This window comes from Sinocyclocheilus grahami, unplaced genomic scaffold, assembly GCF_001515645.1.
Source record: "Sinocyclocheilus grahami isolate Dianchi unplaced genomic scaffold, SAMN03320097.WGS_v1.1 scaffold198.1, whole genome shotgun sequence".
NCBI lineage: Eukaryota > Metazoa > Chordata > Actinopteri > Cypriniformes > Cyprinidae > Sinocyclocheilus > Sinocyclocheilus grahami.
In genome coordinates this window covers 833,895-854,219 of record NW_015505377.1, presented here as the reverse complement: position 1 = coordinate 854,219, position 20,325 = coordinate 833,895, and the positions used below count along the sequence as shown (strand labels likewise).

The following is a 20,325-nucleotide window of genomic DNA, read 5'->3' as shown; positions in this document are numbered from 1 at the left end:
CACACACACACACGCACTAAACACACACTCACACTCTCACACGCTAAACACACACACACACATGCTAAACACACACACACACACACACACGCGCTAAACACACACACACACGCTAAACACACCACGCTAAACACACACACACACACGCTAAACACACACACACACACACACACACACACGCTCAAAAACCATGAAACCATGAAGATGGACAGATAGATACACACAGATAGGTGTGTGCAATATTGACACAAAATAATATCTCAATATTTTCTGGGATTTTATCAATAGCGATAATTAGACAATATTTTGCTGTGTGTTTATTGTGCTGGTATCTTAAGGACTGCCGTGGACAACTGACTCCTAAAGTTTTTTTATATTCTTCATATTCTGTGTGCTGGTCAGTTCACACTGATAGAAATTAATCTTTTCCAATTAGTTTAAACTGATTTTTACATTTTATGGGCATTTTTACCTTTATAAAGCCATTTTCTCTAAAAGTGTCCATTACCTTTTGAGTCAAATTCTTACATTTAATCAGTGAATTAGAAAAATAAGACATTTGGGCTGTTACCAAACAAATGAAATCAGAATCAATTCATCTTTGCAATGCAGAGGAAACACAGAAGCTGCATCTGAAGAGGCATTTAGATGCGTTTACTCACTGTTTAATGCAAGACATGAATGCATTTAACCTGCGATTACAAATGCATAAATAATGTTTTGATATATTAAACATAAAACGTTGAATACTGATATTTGAAATGATTTAAATAATAAAAGATACTTTAAATGTGAAATTAAATCCGCCAGTAGGTGGCAGCAAGTCACTGGCAGCAAGTGAGTCATTGCGATTGAACCGAATCATTTAAATGTTTGTTTAGGAACGAAACACCATCATGTTGCTAAAACAATAAAACAATAAATATAACGATAGATATAAGATATAACGATAGATATAAGAAATAACGCTAGATATAACGATATATATTATAAATAACGATAGATAATAACGAAAGATATAAGAAATAACGCTAGATATAACGATAAATATCAAATATAACTATAGATAAGATATAACGATAGATATAAGAAATAACGCTAGATATAACGATAGATATAAGAAATAACGCTAGATATAACGATAGATATAAGAAATAACGCTAGATATAACGATAGATATAAGAAATAACGCTAGATATAACGATAGATATAAGAAATAACGCTAGATATAACGATAGATATAAGAAATAACGCTAGATATAACGATAGATATAAGAAATAACGCTAGATATAACGATAGATATAAGAAATAACGCTAGATATAACGATAGATATAAGAAATAACGCTAGATATAACGATAGATATAAGAAATAACGCTAGATATAACGATAGATATAAGAAATAACGCTAGATATAACGATAGATATAAGAAATAACGCTAGATATAACGATAGATATAAGAAATAACGCTAGATATAACGATAAATATCAAATATAACTATAGATAAGATATAACGATAGATGTAATAAAGATATAAATGATAGACATAAGGATAGATGGATGGATAGATAGACGGACATAAGGATGGATGGATGGATGGATGGATGGACGGACATAAGGATAGATGGATGGATAGATAGACGGACATAAGGATGGATGGATGGATGGACGGACATAAGGATAGATGGATGGATGGATGGATGGACATAAGGATGGATGGATGGATGGATAGACGGACATAAGGATGGATGGATGGATGGATGGATGGACGGACATAAGGATGGATGGATGGATGGATGGACGGACATAAGGATAGATGGATGGATGGATAGACGGACATAAGGATGGATGGATGGATGGATGGATAGACGGACATAAGGATGGATGGATGGATGGATGGATGGACGGACGGACGGACGGACGGACGGACGGACAGATGGATGGATGGTTACTCAAAACCTAAAAATAATTCACACAAACTAAAGTTTGGCTACTTTGAATGATTCAGAAACCAATCATTAATTGTGAACAATATAAGTGACTCATTCAGATGACTTGCTAGTTTCAATAACGCTCTGTTTGGGTTGATTTTTACAGCAAATTGAACCTTAAATCAAAAGAAGGATGAAATGTGTTTCCTCTCGATCTATTTAATGCGTCCTTAATTAATAAAATTATTAATTTCTTTCAATATTACTTATCACAAACTGTTGAAAGGTACTATATCACATTTTCCACAAAATTAAATTAATTAAAAGTGTCAGTAAAGACATTTATAATGTTACAGAAGATTTCAATTTCAACTAAATGCTGTTATTTGAACTTTCTATTCATCTGTGAATCCTGAAAAATCAAATGTATTACAGTTTCCATTAAATATTGTGCAGCACGACTGTTTTCAACATTGATAATAATCAGAAATGTTTCTCGAGCAGCAGATCAGCATATTATACTGATTTCTGAAGATCATGTGACACTGAAGACTGGAGGAATGATGCTGAAAATACAGCTGCGCATCACAGAAATACATTACAGTTTAACAGATACTCACACAGAAAACAGCTATTTTATATTGCAATATTATTTCATAATTTTACTTTGTTGTTGATCAAATAAATGCAGCCTTGCTGAGCAGAAGAGATCACTTAGATGACTATGTAGGCAGCTCACTAGAATATAGAATTCTGTGTTTGCAGTCATTTATAATGTGTATCCATGCTTTAATTATGTGCGAGCAAAACTAATTAACAAACAGCAGAATCCTGTGAAACAACATCTGAATATGAACATTATCAAACCCATCTGAAGGAGATCAGACTGGATTTCTATTTCTGGCTCAGATTGTGTGTGTGTGAGACGCCTGTAGATTCTGAATGTAAATGCGTTTGTGGTGAAGAAAACACACTCTGACAGGTGAGTGTGTGTGTGTGTGTGTGTGCGCGCAAGTGTGTGTGTGTGTGGTCTCTAGAAAAGCACAATTACATAAGGGGATATTTCCCAGCTCAATAATGAATATGCTGCCTGTTGCTTAGCAACGAGCATCTGATTCACACACACACTACAGGAGAGTGACACGGCACTTTGAATGAGGAAGATGCATGTATGAAAACAGAGAAAGTGAGAGGAGATGGACAGTTTGAGAGCTGCAATTAATGCAACGGCCAGCTGTTAATCCCTGCAAAAAATATATGCTCTAAAAATGACAAAATCTTGTTTTAAAGAGGCAGTTCACCCAATAACGCACATTCTGTTCTGTTCTATTCTATTCTATTCTGTTCTACATGGTTCAGGAAAGAAATAAAGTCACTCAAACCACTCTATTGCAGAAACTGAACTGAACTGAACTGACGAGCATGTAACATTAAGGAGCCCTTCTATCAGTAGAACAATAACATTTAATGCATGTAGCTAAGTGAGTGTGCGATATTTATCATCTGTGACAATATCGTAATTGTTGTTTTAACGATGTGCAAGCTGACATTATCGAGAATATATGAATATATATATATATATATATTAAAAAAACACGTTAGAATACCAAAAAGAAAAAATACCAAAAGTGCCGTTTTCCTGAGTATCAGCACGTGCACGCGATCGTGAATGAGACTGATTTTATACAACAGTTCAACAAAGGAGTTACACGTTTTTTTCTGTTTCACAAATGAAATCGTTCCAAACAAAGCCAGATGAGAACATTTGCGCTTATTCAGATAAGAATATTTTGTGCAGTGTTTCGTTCCTGAATGAATCAGTTTTTGAAGGAGTGGTTCAATGATCCAGTTCTAAACACAGTCGCTTGATTCCGTTTCTAAACAAATCAGCTGTTTTGAACGAATCATTTGAATGGATGATTCAATGAATCACTCATTAACACAGGGACTTGCGGTTTATAAAATATTTATTTTTCCATGACAGGCCTAAAGTACCAGCACAAAATCACAGTTAGCAAATTATCGTTTCATTATCATTATCGACAAAGTCCCCAAAATACTGAGATATCATTTTTTTGCCAATATCGCACACCTAGTTGCGTCATTTATGCACGAGTGGCTTTTTAATTTCGTTCTCTTGCTCTTTATAACATTATAACACTGTAAATATATGCACATTTGTGTGGGCATGTAGCTAATATTGTAATTACCATCAAAGCTTGCTAATTATTTATCAAGAGAAACAGGCAGACTTTAAACAACATGAGAGTGTGTTACAAATTCAGAATGATTATTTTTGAGTGAACTGTCACTACAAGAACAGCAGAAGTGTGGATGTAAATGGGTGAATAAACGTATGTCTCATATATAACCTCAAATTCAATATAAAAGTTTCAAATAGAAACTAATTTACATCAAATGAATCACTAAATACAAATGTATTACAAAAGGTTTTAGGGATTTTTAGGGACGCAAATGCGAAAGCAAAAATACATATTTCAAATATAAACACACACATATGCCAATAATCTATATTGCACCATAATATCATCTATATTGCAATAAAGCAGTAGATGTTTAGATGTCTGGTTATCATAAAATAGGCTCATATTTTCCCTGTCTGCTGTATTTGACGTCACAGTTCAGGACAGTCACAGATGAATCACTCTCAATCAGAGCAGGAACATGTATTAAGAAAATAAGCAAATGATTGATTTGACGCTGACATTAAATCAACAAGTTCAATCAGAGCCGTGTGTTTGAGTGGAAACAGGCCGCTGAGGTCTGAACGGGAGAAAAGGCTTCCTGAAACGTCTGGTAGAATGAACACAACTATGTTTGATAGGCCTGTAATGAAAGCGACAGCTGCGGTGTGTGTGTGTGTGTGTGGGCAGACTACACAATGGCAGTGAAAACTCAGCCTATTCCTGACCACTGGCTCCATGTCAAACACGGGGAAAAGACGCAAGTGAAGCTCTCGTACGACTCTGCTCTCCGTGTTCCTGTCAAATCAACAGCTTTCACACAGATACAGGTCTAAGTGTACAACTGTGCTCAGCAGATCCTTTAAAAACACTCATTAGTCTTCAATAATTGTTTAGACAGAAGAAGTGTGCAGTACTGACAAGAATGATATCTCAATATTTTTCCCATAATGAGTAATTAAACAATATTTAGCTGAGTGTGATTTTGTGCTGGCATTTTAAGCCTGTCATGGAAAAATAAATATGATACTAACACCGCAAGTAGGTGGCGGGAAGACCCTGTCTCAATCAGTGATTCATTGAATCACTCATTTAAACGATTCATTCAGAACAGCTTCAGAATCTTCAGAAACAAAGCAAGCAACTGTCTATATCAGTGGTTCTCAAACTGGGGTACGTGAGGTGACGGAGGGGCTACGCCAACAAAATTCTGAGTTTTGGCATTCATTTAATTCTACCTCAACTTACAGTATCATTAAAACCAAACATGTATTTCAAACATGTGATAGGATGCCCGCTGAATATGCTGCTTTAGCAAATCACGCTGCTGTTCAATGTATCTTTAACTAGATCTTCACTTAATATAGCATGAAGAGCAAATATCGACACGCACTGTATTTTTACATTGAGATCGATTTAAACTCTCTTCGATGAAGACACATACCCTGTGCGAGTTATTGTTGTTTTGTTTTTGTTTTTTTTAAACGAGCAAGAATGCAAATTTCCCTGAATATCCAAACGATGGCAAACGTGACAATTATTACAACAGTTCAACAAAAAAGGTCATATTAAGTGAACATTTAACATTTTAAATGTAGCCTACATTTTAAACAGGATGTTGTCATGTTTGTTATATTTTGCAATGAAATAATAGTTCCAAAGATGTCCATATCATCTGGTGCGTCTCCAAGCAACACACAGCAGTTTCTCGTTAGTGAACGAATCTGCGGCTTTGAACGATTTGGAGAGTCAGTGATTAATAACCCATTCATAACTACAGCCAAAGAGTTTAGAAGCCAGTATAAGTTCTTTGCTACAGCATTTTGTGTCGTTACTGAATGAATGAATGAATGAATCGAAACGAAACGAAACACTGCAGGGTTTCTTTGCGACATACAAATATTCTTTGCTTAGAACCATTTCATTGGAAAAACAGACAACATTGTTTAAGTCGCTGCTTAAGACACACTTGTGTTCCTTGTGACTTTTTTTGTGTATTTGTCGTGTGTGTGTGTGTGTGTGTGTGTGTGTGTGTGTATCCTGACATTGTTAAGCACTTTGGTCAACCATGGTTGTTTTTAAATGTGCTATATAAATAAAATTGAACTGAACTAAACATTGTGTCTAATGTGTAATTCACTTAAAACTAACATCTTGTTTGTTGCATTGTTCGTTGTATAAAATTAATCTAATTTGCAATCGCGCTGACATGCTGATATTCAGGAAAACAGCACTCTGGATATTTTTTGCATAACTTGAATTATAGGGTCATTCTAACGGCATTTTAATAGGATTCATCAGATAGCCAATGCGTTAGGACTGTCAAGATGCGTTTCTGTTAGTTTTTTTGCAAAGTGAATAACACTCCATAATGTAAGCTTGATAAAGCAACTCATATGACAGCCTATCCTAGATGATAAATATCGCACGCATACCCTTACAGACAGAGGAAGAAACAAAACACTGCTTTCGAGTGAATGAAACGGCAGCGTGTTCATGTCAGCTCAGTTCCTGAATTCATATCTAAAGTCAGCAGGAAATCAAAACTATACTATATCATCACGTTCCTGATCGTACTGTGAATTATTTAAAAGTATGTTATTTTATAAAAAGGTTTTTTTTCCCCATCTCTGAACAATTGATGCCATCAATCCATGTCCGTGACGTCAGCCGTAGATTTCCGAAGAGCGTTTTTGAAGCTCAAAGTGGGCGGAGCACGTCACCCACACGTCACTCCCGGATAATCGAAACTGGGCAAAGAGGCGGGAGCAGGTTGCTGAAACCACGCCCACCTAGCGTGACGGTGGTGACAGCAGCGGCAATCTACCTGTCACTCAAGTGGCCACGCCCTTAATTATGCAGAACTTTAAGGCTTAATATAATTTAAACAGATGAGTTATAAAAAAATTCGCCCCCTCACAGTAACAAAATTAGCTATATAGATCAAAATTATTTTTTGAACCAGGCTGTAAACATGTTTTTTTCTGCTGTAAAGTTGGGCATTTTAACATGGCGAGTCTATGGGATTGACTCCCTTTTGGAGCCCGCCTCTAGCGGCCAGTCGATGAATTACAGTTTAAGTCACTTCTGTGTTGGCTTCATGAGAGAGAGCGGGAGGCTGCCGCTTGCATCAATCACTATTATTTTTAACCACCTCCCACCTTATGTAGCTCCGCCCCTTTACAGCGCTGCGCTAAGTGCGCTCCTTGTCTTCGGTCTTCCGCTTTGTATTTCCACGTGAAGTAAAGTCGTGCAAATTTATAAATGAACCGCTCGTTTTAAAATCTGCCCAGTCTACTGACATTTGTTATGGCATTCGCTTCAAACATTACAATGCACATGATAATTTTCGTTAACTCTACAGTAAGTAAATCCACTTCACCAGCTAATTACTCTTTAACAGTGATGCTAGAGAGCTACGCAAATATTGAAGTTCAAAGACAGAGTTTTAAAGATGACTGCGAGAAGTCAATTATCCGTAAATAAAAATCATAGATTTATATATTTATTTAATAAATGTCAATAACGGAAGTTCAAAGACGGACAAAGACAACAAACAAGTTAGAAACCACTTAAGCCACTCCTTATCAACTGCCTAACAATAATTTATAAGACTTTAGCAACTACCTAGCAACAATCCCTAGCTGCCTAGCAACCACCTTGAACACCTTAGCAACCATTTGAAACACTTACAAACTGCCTAGCAATCACTAGGCACACTTTAGCAACTACCTAGCAACAATCCCTAGCTGCCTAGCAACCACCTTGAACACCTTAGCAACCATTTGAAACACTTACAAACTGCCTAGCAATCACTAGGCACACTTTAGCAACTACCTAGCAACAATCCCTAGCTGCCTAGCAACCACCTTGAACACCTTAGCAACCATTTGAAACACTTACAAACTGCCTAGCAATCACTAGGCACACTTTAGCAACTACCTAGCAACAATCCCTAGCTGCCTAGCAACCACCTTGAACACCTTAGCAACCATTTGAAACACTTACAAACTGCCTAGCAATCACTAGGCACACTTTAGCAACTACCTAGCAACAATCCCTAGCTGCCTAGCAACCACCTTGAACACCTTAGCAACCATTTGAAACACTTACAAACTGCCTAGCAATCACTAGGCACACTTTAGCAACTACCTAGCAACAATCCCTAGCTGCCTAGCAACCACCTTGAACACCTTAGCAACCATTTGAAACACTTACAAACTGCCTAGCAATCACTAGGCACACTTTAGCAACTACCTAGCAACAATCCCTAGCTGCCTAGCAACCACCTTGAACACCTTAGCAACCATTTGAAACACTTACAAACTGCCTAGCAATCACTAGGCACACTTTAGCAACTACCTAGTAACAATCCCTATCTGCCTAGCAACCACCTAGAACACCTTAGCAACCATTTGGAACACTTAGAAACCAGGAGCTGCCATGTAGAACAACAAGCTACTACATAGTCTTTTCTAGACTTTTTCATTCACATTATGCTTTACAGTTTGGTAGCTGCTTCATATTTTATCAGTAAAACGCTCATTTCACACTTCAGTTATCAGGCAAGAAGAGATTCAAAGTTCATCAAGTCCTATTTTCTCACTTTTTTAACCATTTACATGACTTTAGTAAGAGCACGAAATAGTTTTACTCTCCTCCACTCACAAAGAGCAATAAGTGTCCCTGCAGCACAAAAGCAGTGTTAAGTCGCTGGGGGATATTTGTAGCAATAGCCAACAATACATTGTATGGGTCACAATTATACATTTCTCTTTTATGCCAAAAATCATTAGGATATTAAGTAAAGATCATGTTCCATGAAGAGATTTTGTAAATCTCCTACCGTAAATATATCAAAACTTAATGTTTGATTAGTAATATGCATTGCTAAGAACTTCATTTGAACAACTTTAAAGATGATTTTCTCAATATTTAGATTTTTTTTGCACCCTGAGATTCCAGATTTTCAAATAGTTGTATCTCAACCAAATATTGTCCGATCCTAACAAACCATACATCAATGGAAAGCTTATGTATTCAGCTTGTATAAATCTCAGTTTGACCCTTGTGACTGGGTTTGTGTCCCAGGTCATGTAAAAGAATAACACTTCAGAGCTGAACAAAACTACATTCGGCACATTTCAATCCGAAGCGAGTTCCAGTGCATTGGTGAGCTATAACAGTGTGAGTGTCGGAATCACACAAGACCTCGATCAGCTGAACTACAAAAAACATGTTTCATGTTTTATCAGTCAAGAGTTTGGGCACAACGACTCATTCACCCTGTTGCCCACCTGTCAGAATAACAGTAACGTGATGAGAAACACAAATATGATGTAGTGCCACTTGAGCTTCAGTCTGTTCATGCATCACCCAACTTCAAGAGCTGATTTTTTTACTTATCATTGTATTTTGTGAAGTAATTTGCATGCGTTCAGATCACAGGTTTTTAAGACCACGAAAACCTCAGTGAAGCGCGTCCAAACTTTTGACCTGAAAGCAGGTGTCATTGGGGCGTTTTACCTTCTTTTTACCCTTGCAGTGGCAGCACACCGTCCACAGGTACTTGAGGGTCCTCCACAGCAGGATGATGAACAGACCCCCGAAGAAAGTGACCATGGAGGAGGCGAGGAAAGCCCACCACATCCTCTGGCCCCTGGGGTCACAGGGTACATCACTGGTGTAGGGGATGATCACAGCCATGTTCCGAACCGAGAGCGGATAGGTCATTATTGTCTCATCACCATCATCTTCTGGTTCTTCAGTGGGGAGCATCGAGCGTCTTTCTGGAGATCCCTGCAGCGCCCCGCTCCCGACGATCAGCCATGTTCGGCAGGGCAGAGCCCCGCGTGTGCGCACTCTCCTCCCGCTGCGCTCTGCGCTCTCGCCCGCTGCGCGGTTCTCCGCGTAATTCAAAAGTCTTCCCCAAAACGCACGCAAACTGCTACTGGAAACGCGTCGTCGCGTCTTTAAACGAGGTCGCACGCTGGATATGCATCATGATGGAAAACATCCCCACGATTTAAAGCTTGGTGACGGGTCTTCCGTGCGCTCTCACTCACTAACGTGTTGCGTTCAGCTGCGTTCTATCCATTCGTGGCGTTCAGGGAGATGCACAGGTGCCGGAGGCGGAGCCAGAGCGTCTCCAAACCTCGCCAATAGCCAAAGCATCCATCAGTCGCTATTATTTGACAGAAATCTGTCGTGGTAACTACCGTTTTGAGAAAAGTATGTTTAGTTTTTAGGTTGTGGATTATGGCAGGTGGGCATGAAAATATTTAAAACGCATTTAAAACGTTTCAGTAGCCATGAAAAGTACGATTTCAAGTTCGTTTGCATTGACGATGGCAAAGCCACTTTAACGTCATAATGTCATTATGCATTTATTATAGATTTACAAAACACAAAAACCTTTTTTTTATTTTTAGTTTAAAATGTGTCTTTTGCAAACATTTCTTTTTATTTTATACCAAAATATGGCATTTTCAAGGACACCATGGTTACAGTAAATGTTTGAAAGGCTCATTACATTTATAACCATGATTTTATACCTAATAATGAATCATGGCAAAATTATGCATTTATTATAGATTTACAAAACACAAAAAACTTTTATTTTTAGTTTAAAATGTGTCTTTTGCAAACATTTCTTTTTATTTTATACCAAAATATGGCATTTTCAAGGACACCATGGTTACCACAGTAAATGTTTGAAAGGCTCATTACATTTATAACCATGATTTTATACCTAATAATGGATACCAACTTATTTATTGTTAATTATTGTGTATTTATTGGCTTAATTATTGTGCATAGTCAGATCAACATGTGTCATATTTTGTAACATGTTGCGTAAATGCATATTATATTTTTATTATATATGTGCCTGTCATTGAAAGGCTTTCCATCTGAAACCATGCACTCCAGATTCTGGGAAATGTAAAAATAATCAATAAATAGATAAACAAAGATGCAAACTTCCAAAAGCTGACCGAGAAAGTGGAAACACTTTTATTTTTCTCTATGGCTCCAAATAAGTTTATTTTTAACCTAAATGTTTTTGGGATCAACGTGAGCTTGTTTTTCCTTTTGTATGATAACAAATAATCTTCCCTCTGCCTTATGATATTTTCCGCTGATCAGCTCAGCCAGTAATAATATTTCACCTGATGTGATGTTTATGTAATCCTGGTGATGGAGAAGAGGCTGAAGCAGGATATGACGCCATCTGGTGACTCTTCACAGGAAGTGCATCATCACATCATCCACATGAGCTCTGGGACACAGCACACATTACATTAAATCATGTTTATAGAAATGCATAGAATATATGAGACTTGAAACTCCAAGTTGTCCATGAACTCAGCATAAACTACAAACATGCAGACTCGATACATACAGATGGAATAAAGACAATCATTTTATAAAAATAAATGTTTACACGGTAAAATATGCTGGGTCATGTTTAATTTAGACTTTATTAATGTAACAATTACAAAATCATATTTTGTCTAAATGTGACAGTACCAGGGTGTTATATCATTATAAAACATAATGGAAAACAGAATTTTAATTGGAATTATTGTTTTTTCCAGCTACAATCTGAGCATCTGCACCAATTCAACACCAGCGTCATTATTGGCAGGACTGGGAGAACATTACATGATGTGAGACTTTCTATCTTTGTTGATGAAGCTAAACCAGACAACTCGTTTCATTGGTCAGCACGGGTCAGAACAGGAAGTGATGTCACAGTGAACGTCCTTTAGTAAGGTGAACAGGAAGACTAGTGTAGTACAAAAGCTTTCACTAGAGAGAAGATTAACTAACTATTGCTGAACGAGGATTACTCTGGGATTAATAAAGTAGGGCTGTCTACCTTTCCATCCAAATGAGTGCAAAATACAGGCAAAGCAGAAGAAAGCATTTGGCACGTTTGTTTCTGAAAACGAGAGGAGCTTTTAAGATACTACGAAAAAGAATTCAGCTCTGCCTGATACTCGGCTACAAAAAAACATTTAAATTAGAGTTACAAATGAACCAGACTGTAAAAATAGTCAGAGCATATAGTTAAAATTATCATGCAGCAGATTATTGCATCGTTCATTAAATAAAAACAAGTACACTTAAAAGAAAATGAAATAAAGAAACTGCTACATTAAAGCTTAAAGGAATAGTTCACCCAAAAATGACAAATATCTGCATGTCGTTTCAAACCCGGAGATCGCAGAAAGATCACTGCTCTTTTCTGTGCAATGAAAGTGAATCAAAAAAATTCTGATTCATATGACAACGTTGAGTGAGGAAAAACCTCAAAAAGCTCTCTAAATACATTCTTTTATGGTGCTTTTATGCTTTTTGAAGCACGGCAACCTGTCGGCTTTCATTGAGTGGAAAAGAGCAGCTCGAACATTCTGCTAAACATCTGCTTTTGTGCGCCACAGAATACAGGCTTGAATAAATGATGACAGAAGTTTCATTTCGGGGTGAATGAACCCTTTAACATGATCAGCGATCAGAAAACAAACTTAACGGTCAGTATTTGTAACCTCAGAAAGCCGTAAATTGAGCGCCTGTGTCGAACTAGCATGCACCGATCGGATCAGACCCACGCGGGGACAGATACATGAAGTTAAACATTCAAGTAAGCTGGTTTATAAACCTCACCTCTGTAAACACGAAGAACTACATGAAAGCCCTCATAAATTAGTGTTACCACAGAGAAAACACAGCGAATGGAGGATACTGCTTCTCATCTAACAGTTGTGATCGTTGCCTGAGAGTTTGTGTGTGCGTGGAGTGTGTGTTCAGGGCTGGACGATACAGTCAAAGAAAAACAGTGATATTTACATTATATTATATTTATAAGCAACAAAGAGACGTTTCTGAGTGATGATGCAAATCACTGAATCAGAGTTTTGAATCGACTGATTGCAGTCCATCATGAAGCTTGACCACCAAATAAAAACATTAAACAATTAGGAAATTCATAGCTGCTCATAAAGCACTTCATATTTAATGAATATATGATATAGCGTCCAGCCCTAGAGGTGTGTAGTGAATTTAACAGCAGTGGAGTGTTGTAACAGTGGGAGATCAGTGGCGATGTGTTGTTATTACACTGCAAAACAATTATTTTCTTACTCTGTATTCTTGTCTTGTACTAATATCTTAAATGTTCTTAAAGGAATAGTTGTGATGTGATTGCATCAGTGTCTCAGCAATGGATGCTCTTCAGTGAATGGGTGCCGTCAGAATGAGAGTCCAAACAGCTGATAAAAACATCACAATAATCCACACCACTCCAGACCATCAGTTAACATCTGGAGAAGACAAAAGAAAGAAATCCATCATTAACAGGTTTTTAAATACGAGTTCATAATCCATAACTCTTCCTCCAGTGAAAAAGTGCATCTCCTGTTGTCTCTCACATCAAAATCCAGCCACATATTAGTTTAGAGCTGTTTAAACGCTGCTTGATCTGTGCAGATTTCTCTCCTGATTCACACCAGAACACTGACTCACTGGAGGAAGCGTTATTATGAATTATGGACTCCTATTTTTGTTAAAAATATCTTAATGATGGATTGTTTCAGCTTTTGTCTTCTCCAGATGTTAACTGATGGACTGGAGTGCTGTGGATTATTGTGATATGTTTATCAGCTGTTTGGACTCTCATTCTGACGGCACCCATTCACTGCAGAGCATCCATTGCTGAGACACTGATGCAATGCTACATTTCTCCAAATCTGATGAAGAAACAAACTCATCCTGATCTTGGATGGCCTGTAAGTGAGCACATTTTCTGCACATTTTAATATCTTAATGAACTACTGTTTTAAAACAAAAAAATATTTGATTATCTTATCCCCCTGACAGAATTTGTTTCTTGTTTTAAATCACTTAATTCTTCAGAAAACCAGACGTTAAATGTAGCTTTAGATATTTGTAATGAAAAACAACAAAAATAGTAAGTAAGTAGATCATTTTCAGCAGTGTGCTGTGAAGGATGTGTGTGGTTCTTCACATGCTTCCATCAGGAATCCAAAGCACTTTGTTCTGCTCCTGGTCCACGATGGACATGATCTGAGTGCATATGTTGGACAGACTGCCGGCCTGGACGACGCCTGCAACAGAACGGCATCACAAATCACTCACCAGCACGCCGTCGTGTGCGTAATCGTGTAAATGCATGCGTGTGCGTAGGCCTGGGCGATAAAACAGTATCGATATTTATTCTATGGTACACCTTCTTCGATAACGATAGAACATTTTTTCGATATAGTGCACGATATAGGCACGTGCTATGAGTGACGCAGACCGCACACACAAACACGAGGGCTGTGCCTGCCTGTGATGAGGAGATTGTGAATTAAAAAAATTAATATTAGTCGAATTTAAAATAAACATTTGCATTTGAATGCAAAAATAGTACAATCAAATGTTAGGTGTGCGTCAGTGGAGCGCGAGATGCAGTGATGATGAAGTAAGTGACGTTGTTGCACGAGCTGCTGCGTTACTCATTCAAAATATTAGAGAAATATAGAAGCTCAATGCGGAGAAGATCTTGATTAGGTTAAAACCGAAACAAGCCATTCACACAGAACGCATATTCAGCGCATTTTCTAGACGGACAAATATGACTGCTGCACTCGTGTCTCGCAAGAGATGTATAGAAAGCCATGCAAAGTTAAAAAAGTTTAAACTTTTAGAAAACACGTCACGAATTTGTGGAGGTTTATTCCTTTTCACTGCGTCTCATATGCTTCGGCTCTTTGGATTAAGCAATGCATAAATACATGATGCTTATTAGTCGAATTTAAAATAAACATTTGCATTTGAATGCAAAAATAGTACAATCAAATGTTAGGTGTGCGTCAGTGGAGCGCGAGATGCAGTGATGATGAAGTAAGTGACGTTGTTGCACGAGCTGCTGCGTTACTCATTCAAAATATTAGAGAAATATAGAAGCTCAATGCGGAGAAGATCTTGATTAGGTTAAAACCGAAACAAGCCATTCACACAGAACGCATATTCAGCGCATTTTCTAGACGGACAAATATGACTGCTGCACTCGTGTCTCGCAAGAGATGTATAGAAAGCCATGCAAAGTTAAAAAAGTTTAAACTTTTAGAAAACACGTCACGAATTTGTGGAGGTTTATTCCTTTTCACTGCGTCTCATATGCTTCGGCTCTTTGGATTAAGCAATGCATAAATACATGATGCTGTTGTGTTCGTAATTGTTTATGCAATTTACGAAATTATGTTTGATTTATATCAGTTAATTTAGATTTAATGCACGTTTTTTTTATAGAGTTATTTTCTTTGCGTTGGCAATTTAATGCGCTGCATTATTTTGCTCATTGCGCCCTCATGTGGCTTTGGGAGACAAGAAAAAAGTTTCCTTCAGCCCTATTTAATCTGCATATAAAACATTAGAAATTAGATATTCGAATTTAATTTTAATTTAGTTTTTGACTGTTAAAACAAAAAATATTTGGGTTAAAATATTATAAATTGGGTTAATTTAAAAATAGAGTGGTTAAATGTAAACGTTTTTTTCTATTGCTCTTTGTTTTAAAAAAGGTTATAAAAAATGTCAATAATTACGATATGAAACATTATATCGTTGAAACATTTTTTTAGCTATATCGCCCAGCTCTACGTGTGCGCGTCTCAGACCTGTGAAGTATTTGCTGTAGTCCTGTTCGATCCTCTGCGCAGACTCAAACTGCTCTTTGGAATGTTTTTGGGACACTTTGTCTCGCAGATACACGGGGTCTTTCTGCTCCCTGAGTGAATTAAACACAGACTCAGTACAGACGCAGCTCCTGCTGCTCATGTCAAATGCATCTGAAAGCACAGCTAATTCATTTCTAGCGGCTAGGAGTCTAAGCAACTCCCCCATTAGCAGTAATCAAAGTCATGGACTAATTGAGCTCAGCATGGCTTTAGTAGAGCGAGTCATTAGACTGATTCATAATAAAGAATCATTCAAAAATGAATCAGACATTGTGTTGTATGCAAGGGAATGGACAATGCAATATAAAGATGCAAAGTCATTGAATGTAATGAGAGAGAAAGACTGAGCACTAATGGAAAAATGGATGTTCAGGACCAATACAAGACACAAATGAGTCACTTACTTGATCTGCTTGGCGTTTCTGTATCGTATGAATATGACGATGGGGTAAATGTTGACGACGTGCAGGCGCTCGATGGCGTACGGTGCGATGTCCAGCAGACAATGACAGTCCTGAGAGAAAGAGAGAGAGAGAGACCTCAGCACAACCTCTGGAGTAATATACAAATAAATGTGAACCTTTTGAAAATAAATGTGAATCTTTATAATAATAGGTACATCATTCATTAGATTATTTACTCATGTTTAACATTAAGAAAATGAAAATGATTTTAGAACGATTAAGATTCTTCAGAATTGAAATTATTTTAATGACAACTTCCTAACAAATGTCCTCTTTTGTTAGTTGTTTTACAGAAAAAGTATCTGTTAAATGAATTATATATGCTTGCCTGATGCATATAAATGTCATGAAATCATGTACAGGTTACTTGTGGTTTCACCACAAAAAAAAAAAAACATTATATTATAAAAAAATTATATATATATACACACACACACAAATATATAAACAATAATAATAATTATTATATATACATATATAATAGTAGATACAATTATAGTAATATTTATTTACTATTACTAATAGCGTTGTTTCATAAGAGTCTGTTGTTTCTCTCACCTTCTCTGTAATTTCCTTAATGGACGCCACCGTCGTCACATCAAAGTGGCCGCTCCGGCGCTTGTAATCGATGAAGAGACAGTCTTTGACGCCTCGCTCGATGGCCTGCTGGGTCGCCTTCATCCCCTCTGAATAACACCGAAGAGCAAGTGAGAAATCATTTGACATCATCATCTTATTATCCCGCAGTCAAAATTGAAAACCCAGTCATGGTCAAGTTGCTATGAATGTTTTAAACTCCATTACGAGTCAAATGTCAGTAGATCTCACCAGGTAAACAGCGGCAGTATTTCCCAGGAGCCTCTCTGAGCAGCATGTCTTTGATTGGCTCAATGAGGGGCCCCAGTATCAACACGGGCCTGCGATTGGTCGATTCCACTTTTAGCACGCGTTGATACGCCGGACTCAGACAGTCTGAACAAACGGAGAGTAAATGAGATGCTGAGGATAAGCGTGAAGTTTCACTAGCTACACGCGTTGTTTCTCACCGTCCATGTAGGGCACGGAGTCTGTGCTGACGGCGTCTGCCGCCTGAGCGTCACGGCCGTCTTTGGAGCTGCTGCGTTTGTGTTTGAGTTTACGGCGGAAGAAGGATCGGCGCGCCGCGGCAGAGAGCGTTTTACCAGAGCCGCTGTCGTCCTTACCGTCTGTGACGCTGTTCCGCCGCTGGGAATCTTGATCCATCCTACACACACACACACACACACACAAACACACACACACACACACACACACGCACGCACATACATACAAACACACACACACGTACAGACACACACGTACAGACACGCACACACGCGCACACACGCGCGCGCACACACACAAACAACAGCTTATAAGACACTTGCATGCTATTAGTGCTGTCACGATACTGGGATTTCTGACTTCAATACAATAGCTTAAAAATTCTTGATATCCAATATCATTTTCAATACCTCGGGGAAAAACTGCCACAACAATAAGGGCATAAAATTTTTGATTTTTACCTCTGACAGTAAACTTTAGGGCTGCACAATTTTGGTCAAACGTTCTGTGCTTATATATCAACATGAGTAATGATAATTATTATGATTACTGTTATTACTGCTAAAAAAAATAATAATAATAATTTATTTTTAAGGAAAACTGCAGGGTGACCTGTTAACATGCAAGTTATTAGAAACGGTTTTATTATAAAATACTATATTATCATGATAAAATCTGTGACAGTAATTTCTACAGTTTTGTCAGGAGGTATGCAAAAATATTAAACAAAAAAATTACTATTGTAATAACACCATTTTATATAAAATAAAAATAGAACAAATATAAGAATAAATAAGAATAGATATATTTATTATTTTATTTTATGAAAAACTATTGAGGAGGCCTTTAACTATAAATTGTTACAAAATGTTATATTATACGTTTTTATATTATTATGATAAAAATGTCACAGCACTTTCTTAATTTTTGTCATTAGGTATGCAAAATCAATCCATGTCTTTAATATGAAATATGAGCCTCTTATGAATCCACTAAGAAAAAAAAAAAAAGACTATACCCTGGAGAAAAACTTAACGATTTGCATGCTTACTTCACATTTCTTTTGGAGAAAAGGATTTTTTTTCTTCCTATTTTTACTTAAAACAGGGTGGTGTTTACTGAGCACTATAAACACATGTAATGTATGTTTAATTCACACTGGAAGCAGTTTCAGTTATATCAGTATCGATGTGTATCAAAACATTTTTTATTTTTGACAACGCTATATCATGTGCATCATATTTTAAACTCATTTAGAAGAATGAATTTTTCATGTTTAACTGTAAAACAACACCAGTGATGATTGCATGAACAGCACATATAGACATACATGCACTTGCTGGGAACGTGTCCGCGCACCAGCTTCTGTGCGTTCTCGTCCAGTTGCCATGCCAACCAGTAGCCCAGATTCCCCCCGGGCAGCGTGTCGTCCACGTAGAGAATATCATCCTTCTTGAAACTCAACTCCTGCTCCAAATCACCAACATGGTCAAACAACGCCCTGACACACAAAGAGATCGAGAGTAAGAATATGAAAAGCATCATGCTGACAAATGAGCAAGGCCATGATGATACATCTTAATATTTACTATTTGCTCCGTTTCATTTTAACCAAACAGCTATTGTGCTCAGTAAATATTTATATGTGACAGGGTTATTATAGTTACTGAAAACCAACATTAAAACCATTTTAAAAAATCATTACTTGAAATAAAAAAAACAAAACATTAAATTAAATAAAGTAAAAATTAAATTAGATAAATTTAAAAATAAACATATATATATATATATCTTTATCTATATATACACTTTATTTTATTTCAGATAGACCTTTCTCATTTTCATTTAGTTTAAGTTAAAGTGCTAAAAGAACTAAAACAAAACCTTAATGATTAAAAAATGAATAAAAATAAAAAGTATATAGACATTCAAAAAAAAATTTAAAAAGTAAACAAAAACAACAAAATTCTAAAACTTCAACGAATGAAAATAAAAACAGAAAATATATAAATATGGTAAAATATAAAATATTAATAAAACTACATTATATCATTTATTTTATGCTGAGTAGTTTATATATTATAAACTCAAATAACACTGATATGTTGTCTGTATTTAATACATAAACACATGTTAAATTTAAACAAACAAAATAATAGTAAACAGGGAAATAATTTTTATCCACCAATAAAACACCACATAAAAATAATACTTTTTTTTAACACATGAAAACGTCACGTGTGGATCTCAAAAGACTAAAGAGGTCCATGAATGTAGTTGTGCTCTTTATAAAATTTAATGGTCAATTAAATTATTAAATATATCGCTCAGGGTAAACAGTCTGATTAGCACATAATTAGCTCAGACAGGTTCATTAGGAATATGAAGCAAACAAATAAACTTTCTATAAAGGAAAATAATGATTGTACAGCTTAGTGTTATTATACACAAATATTAGACCACAAAATGCAGCAAGCAACCAATCAGATAATAATTAATCTAGTCTAAACTCTCGGTGAGTTCCTGATTGACAAACAGACAGGGTTCAGTCTGTTACCTCAGTGTTTCCCCTGCCATTATTTTAGGGGGGCGGCCCGCCCCCCCAACGGCACCCCCGCCCCCCTTGAAGGTCAAGTTAATTTTATTTATATTTTCTCTATAACGCCAGATCACAACAGAAGTCATTTAAAGTTACCTTTCTTATAAAACATGTCTATACCTTGTTCTTTCATTAAGCAAACTAAATAGCCTTATGTTATTTATCTTATTTACACGACGGCATGTCATTTCAGTCTCTAGTTATGGTCGCGCTCTCTGCATCACACACAGCGGAGTTCTGCCCGCGCGCTCACACACACACACACACACACACACACACACGCGCATGCACACAC

General features: G+C 36.9%; 2 protein-coding genes across 4 annotated transcripts in view; both read right to left on the bottom strand.

Annotated features, from left to right (window-relative positions):
* The window catches only part of LOC107595209 (calcium-activated potassium channel subunit alpha-1-like), a 107,512-nt gene extending 97,284 nt beyond the window's left edge, over positions 1–10,228 (bottom strand). Inside the window, exon 1 of the mRNA XM_016285553.1 lies at positions 9,664–10,228. Within this exon, the coding sequence (XP_016141039.1) occupies positions 9,664–9,915 (252 nt within the window). The 5' untranslated portion in view covers positions 9,916–10,228. The remainder of the gene's footprint in view (positions 1–9,663) is intronic.
* A 3,785-nt stretch (positions 10,229–14,013) lies between these two features.
* Positions 14,014–20,325, bottom strand: part of dlg5b.1 (discs, large homolog 5b (Drosophila), tandem duplicate 1) — a 44,349-nt gene continuing 38,037 nt past the window's right edge. For all 3 annotated transcript variants that reach the window (XM_016285512.1, XM_016285514.1, XM_016285515.1), the window contains exons 26-32: positions 18,762–18,932; positions 17,395–17,591; positions 17,177–17,320; positions 16,907–17,034; positions 16,289–16,398; positions 15,825–15,934; positions 14,014–14,267 (exon numbers count right to left, since the gene is read on the bottom strand). In XM_016285512.1, coding sequence (XP_016140998.1) covers positions 14,164–14,267; positions 15,825–15,934; positions 16,289–16,398; positions 16,907–17,034; positions 17,177–17,320; positions 17,395–17,591; positions 18,762–18,932 — 964 coding nt within the window. In that variant the 3' untranslated portion in view covers positions 14,014–14,163. The remainder of the gene's footprint in view (positions 14,268–15,824; positions 15,935–16,288; positions 16,399–16,906; positions 17,035–17,176; positions 17,321–17,394; positions 17,592–18,761; positions 18,933–20,325) is intronic.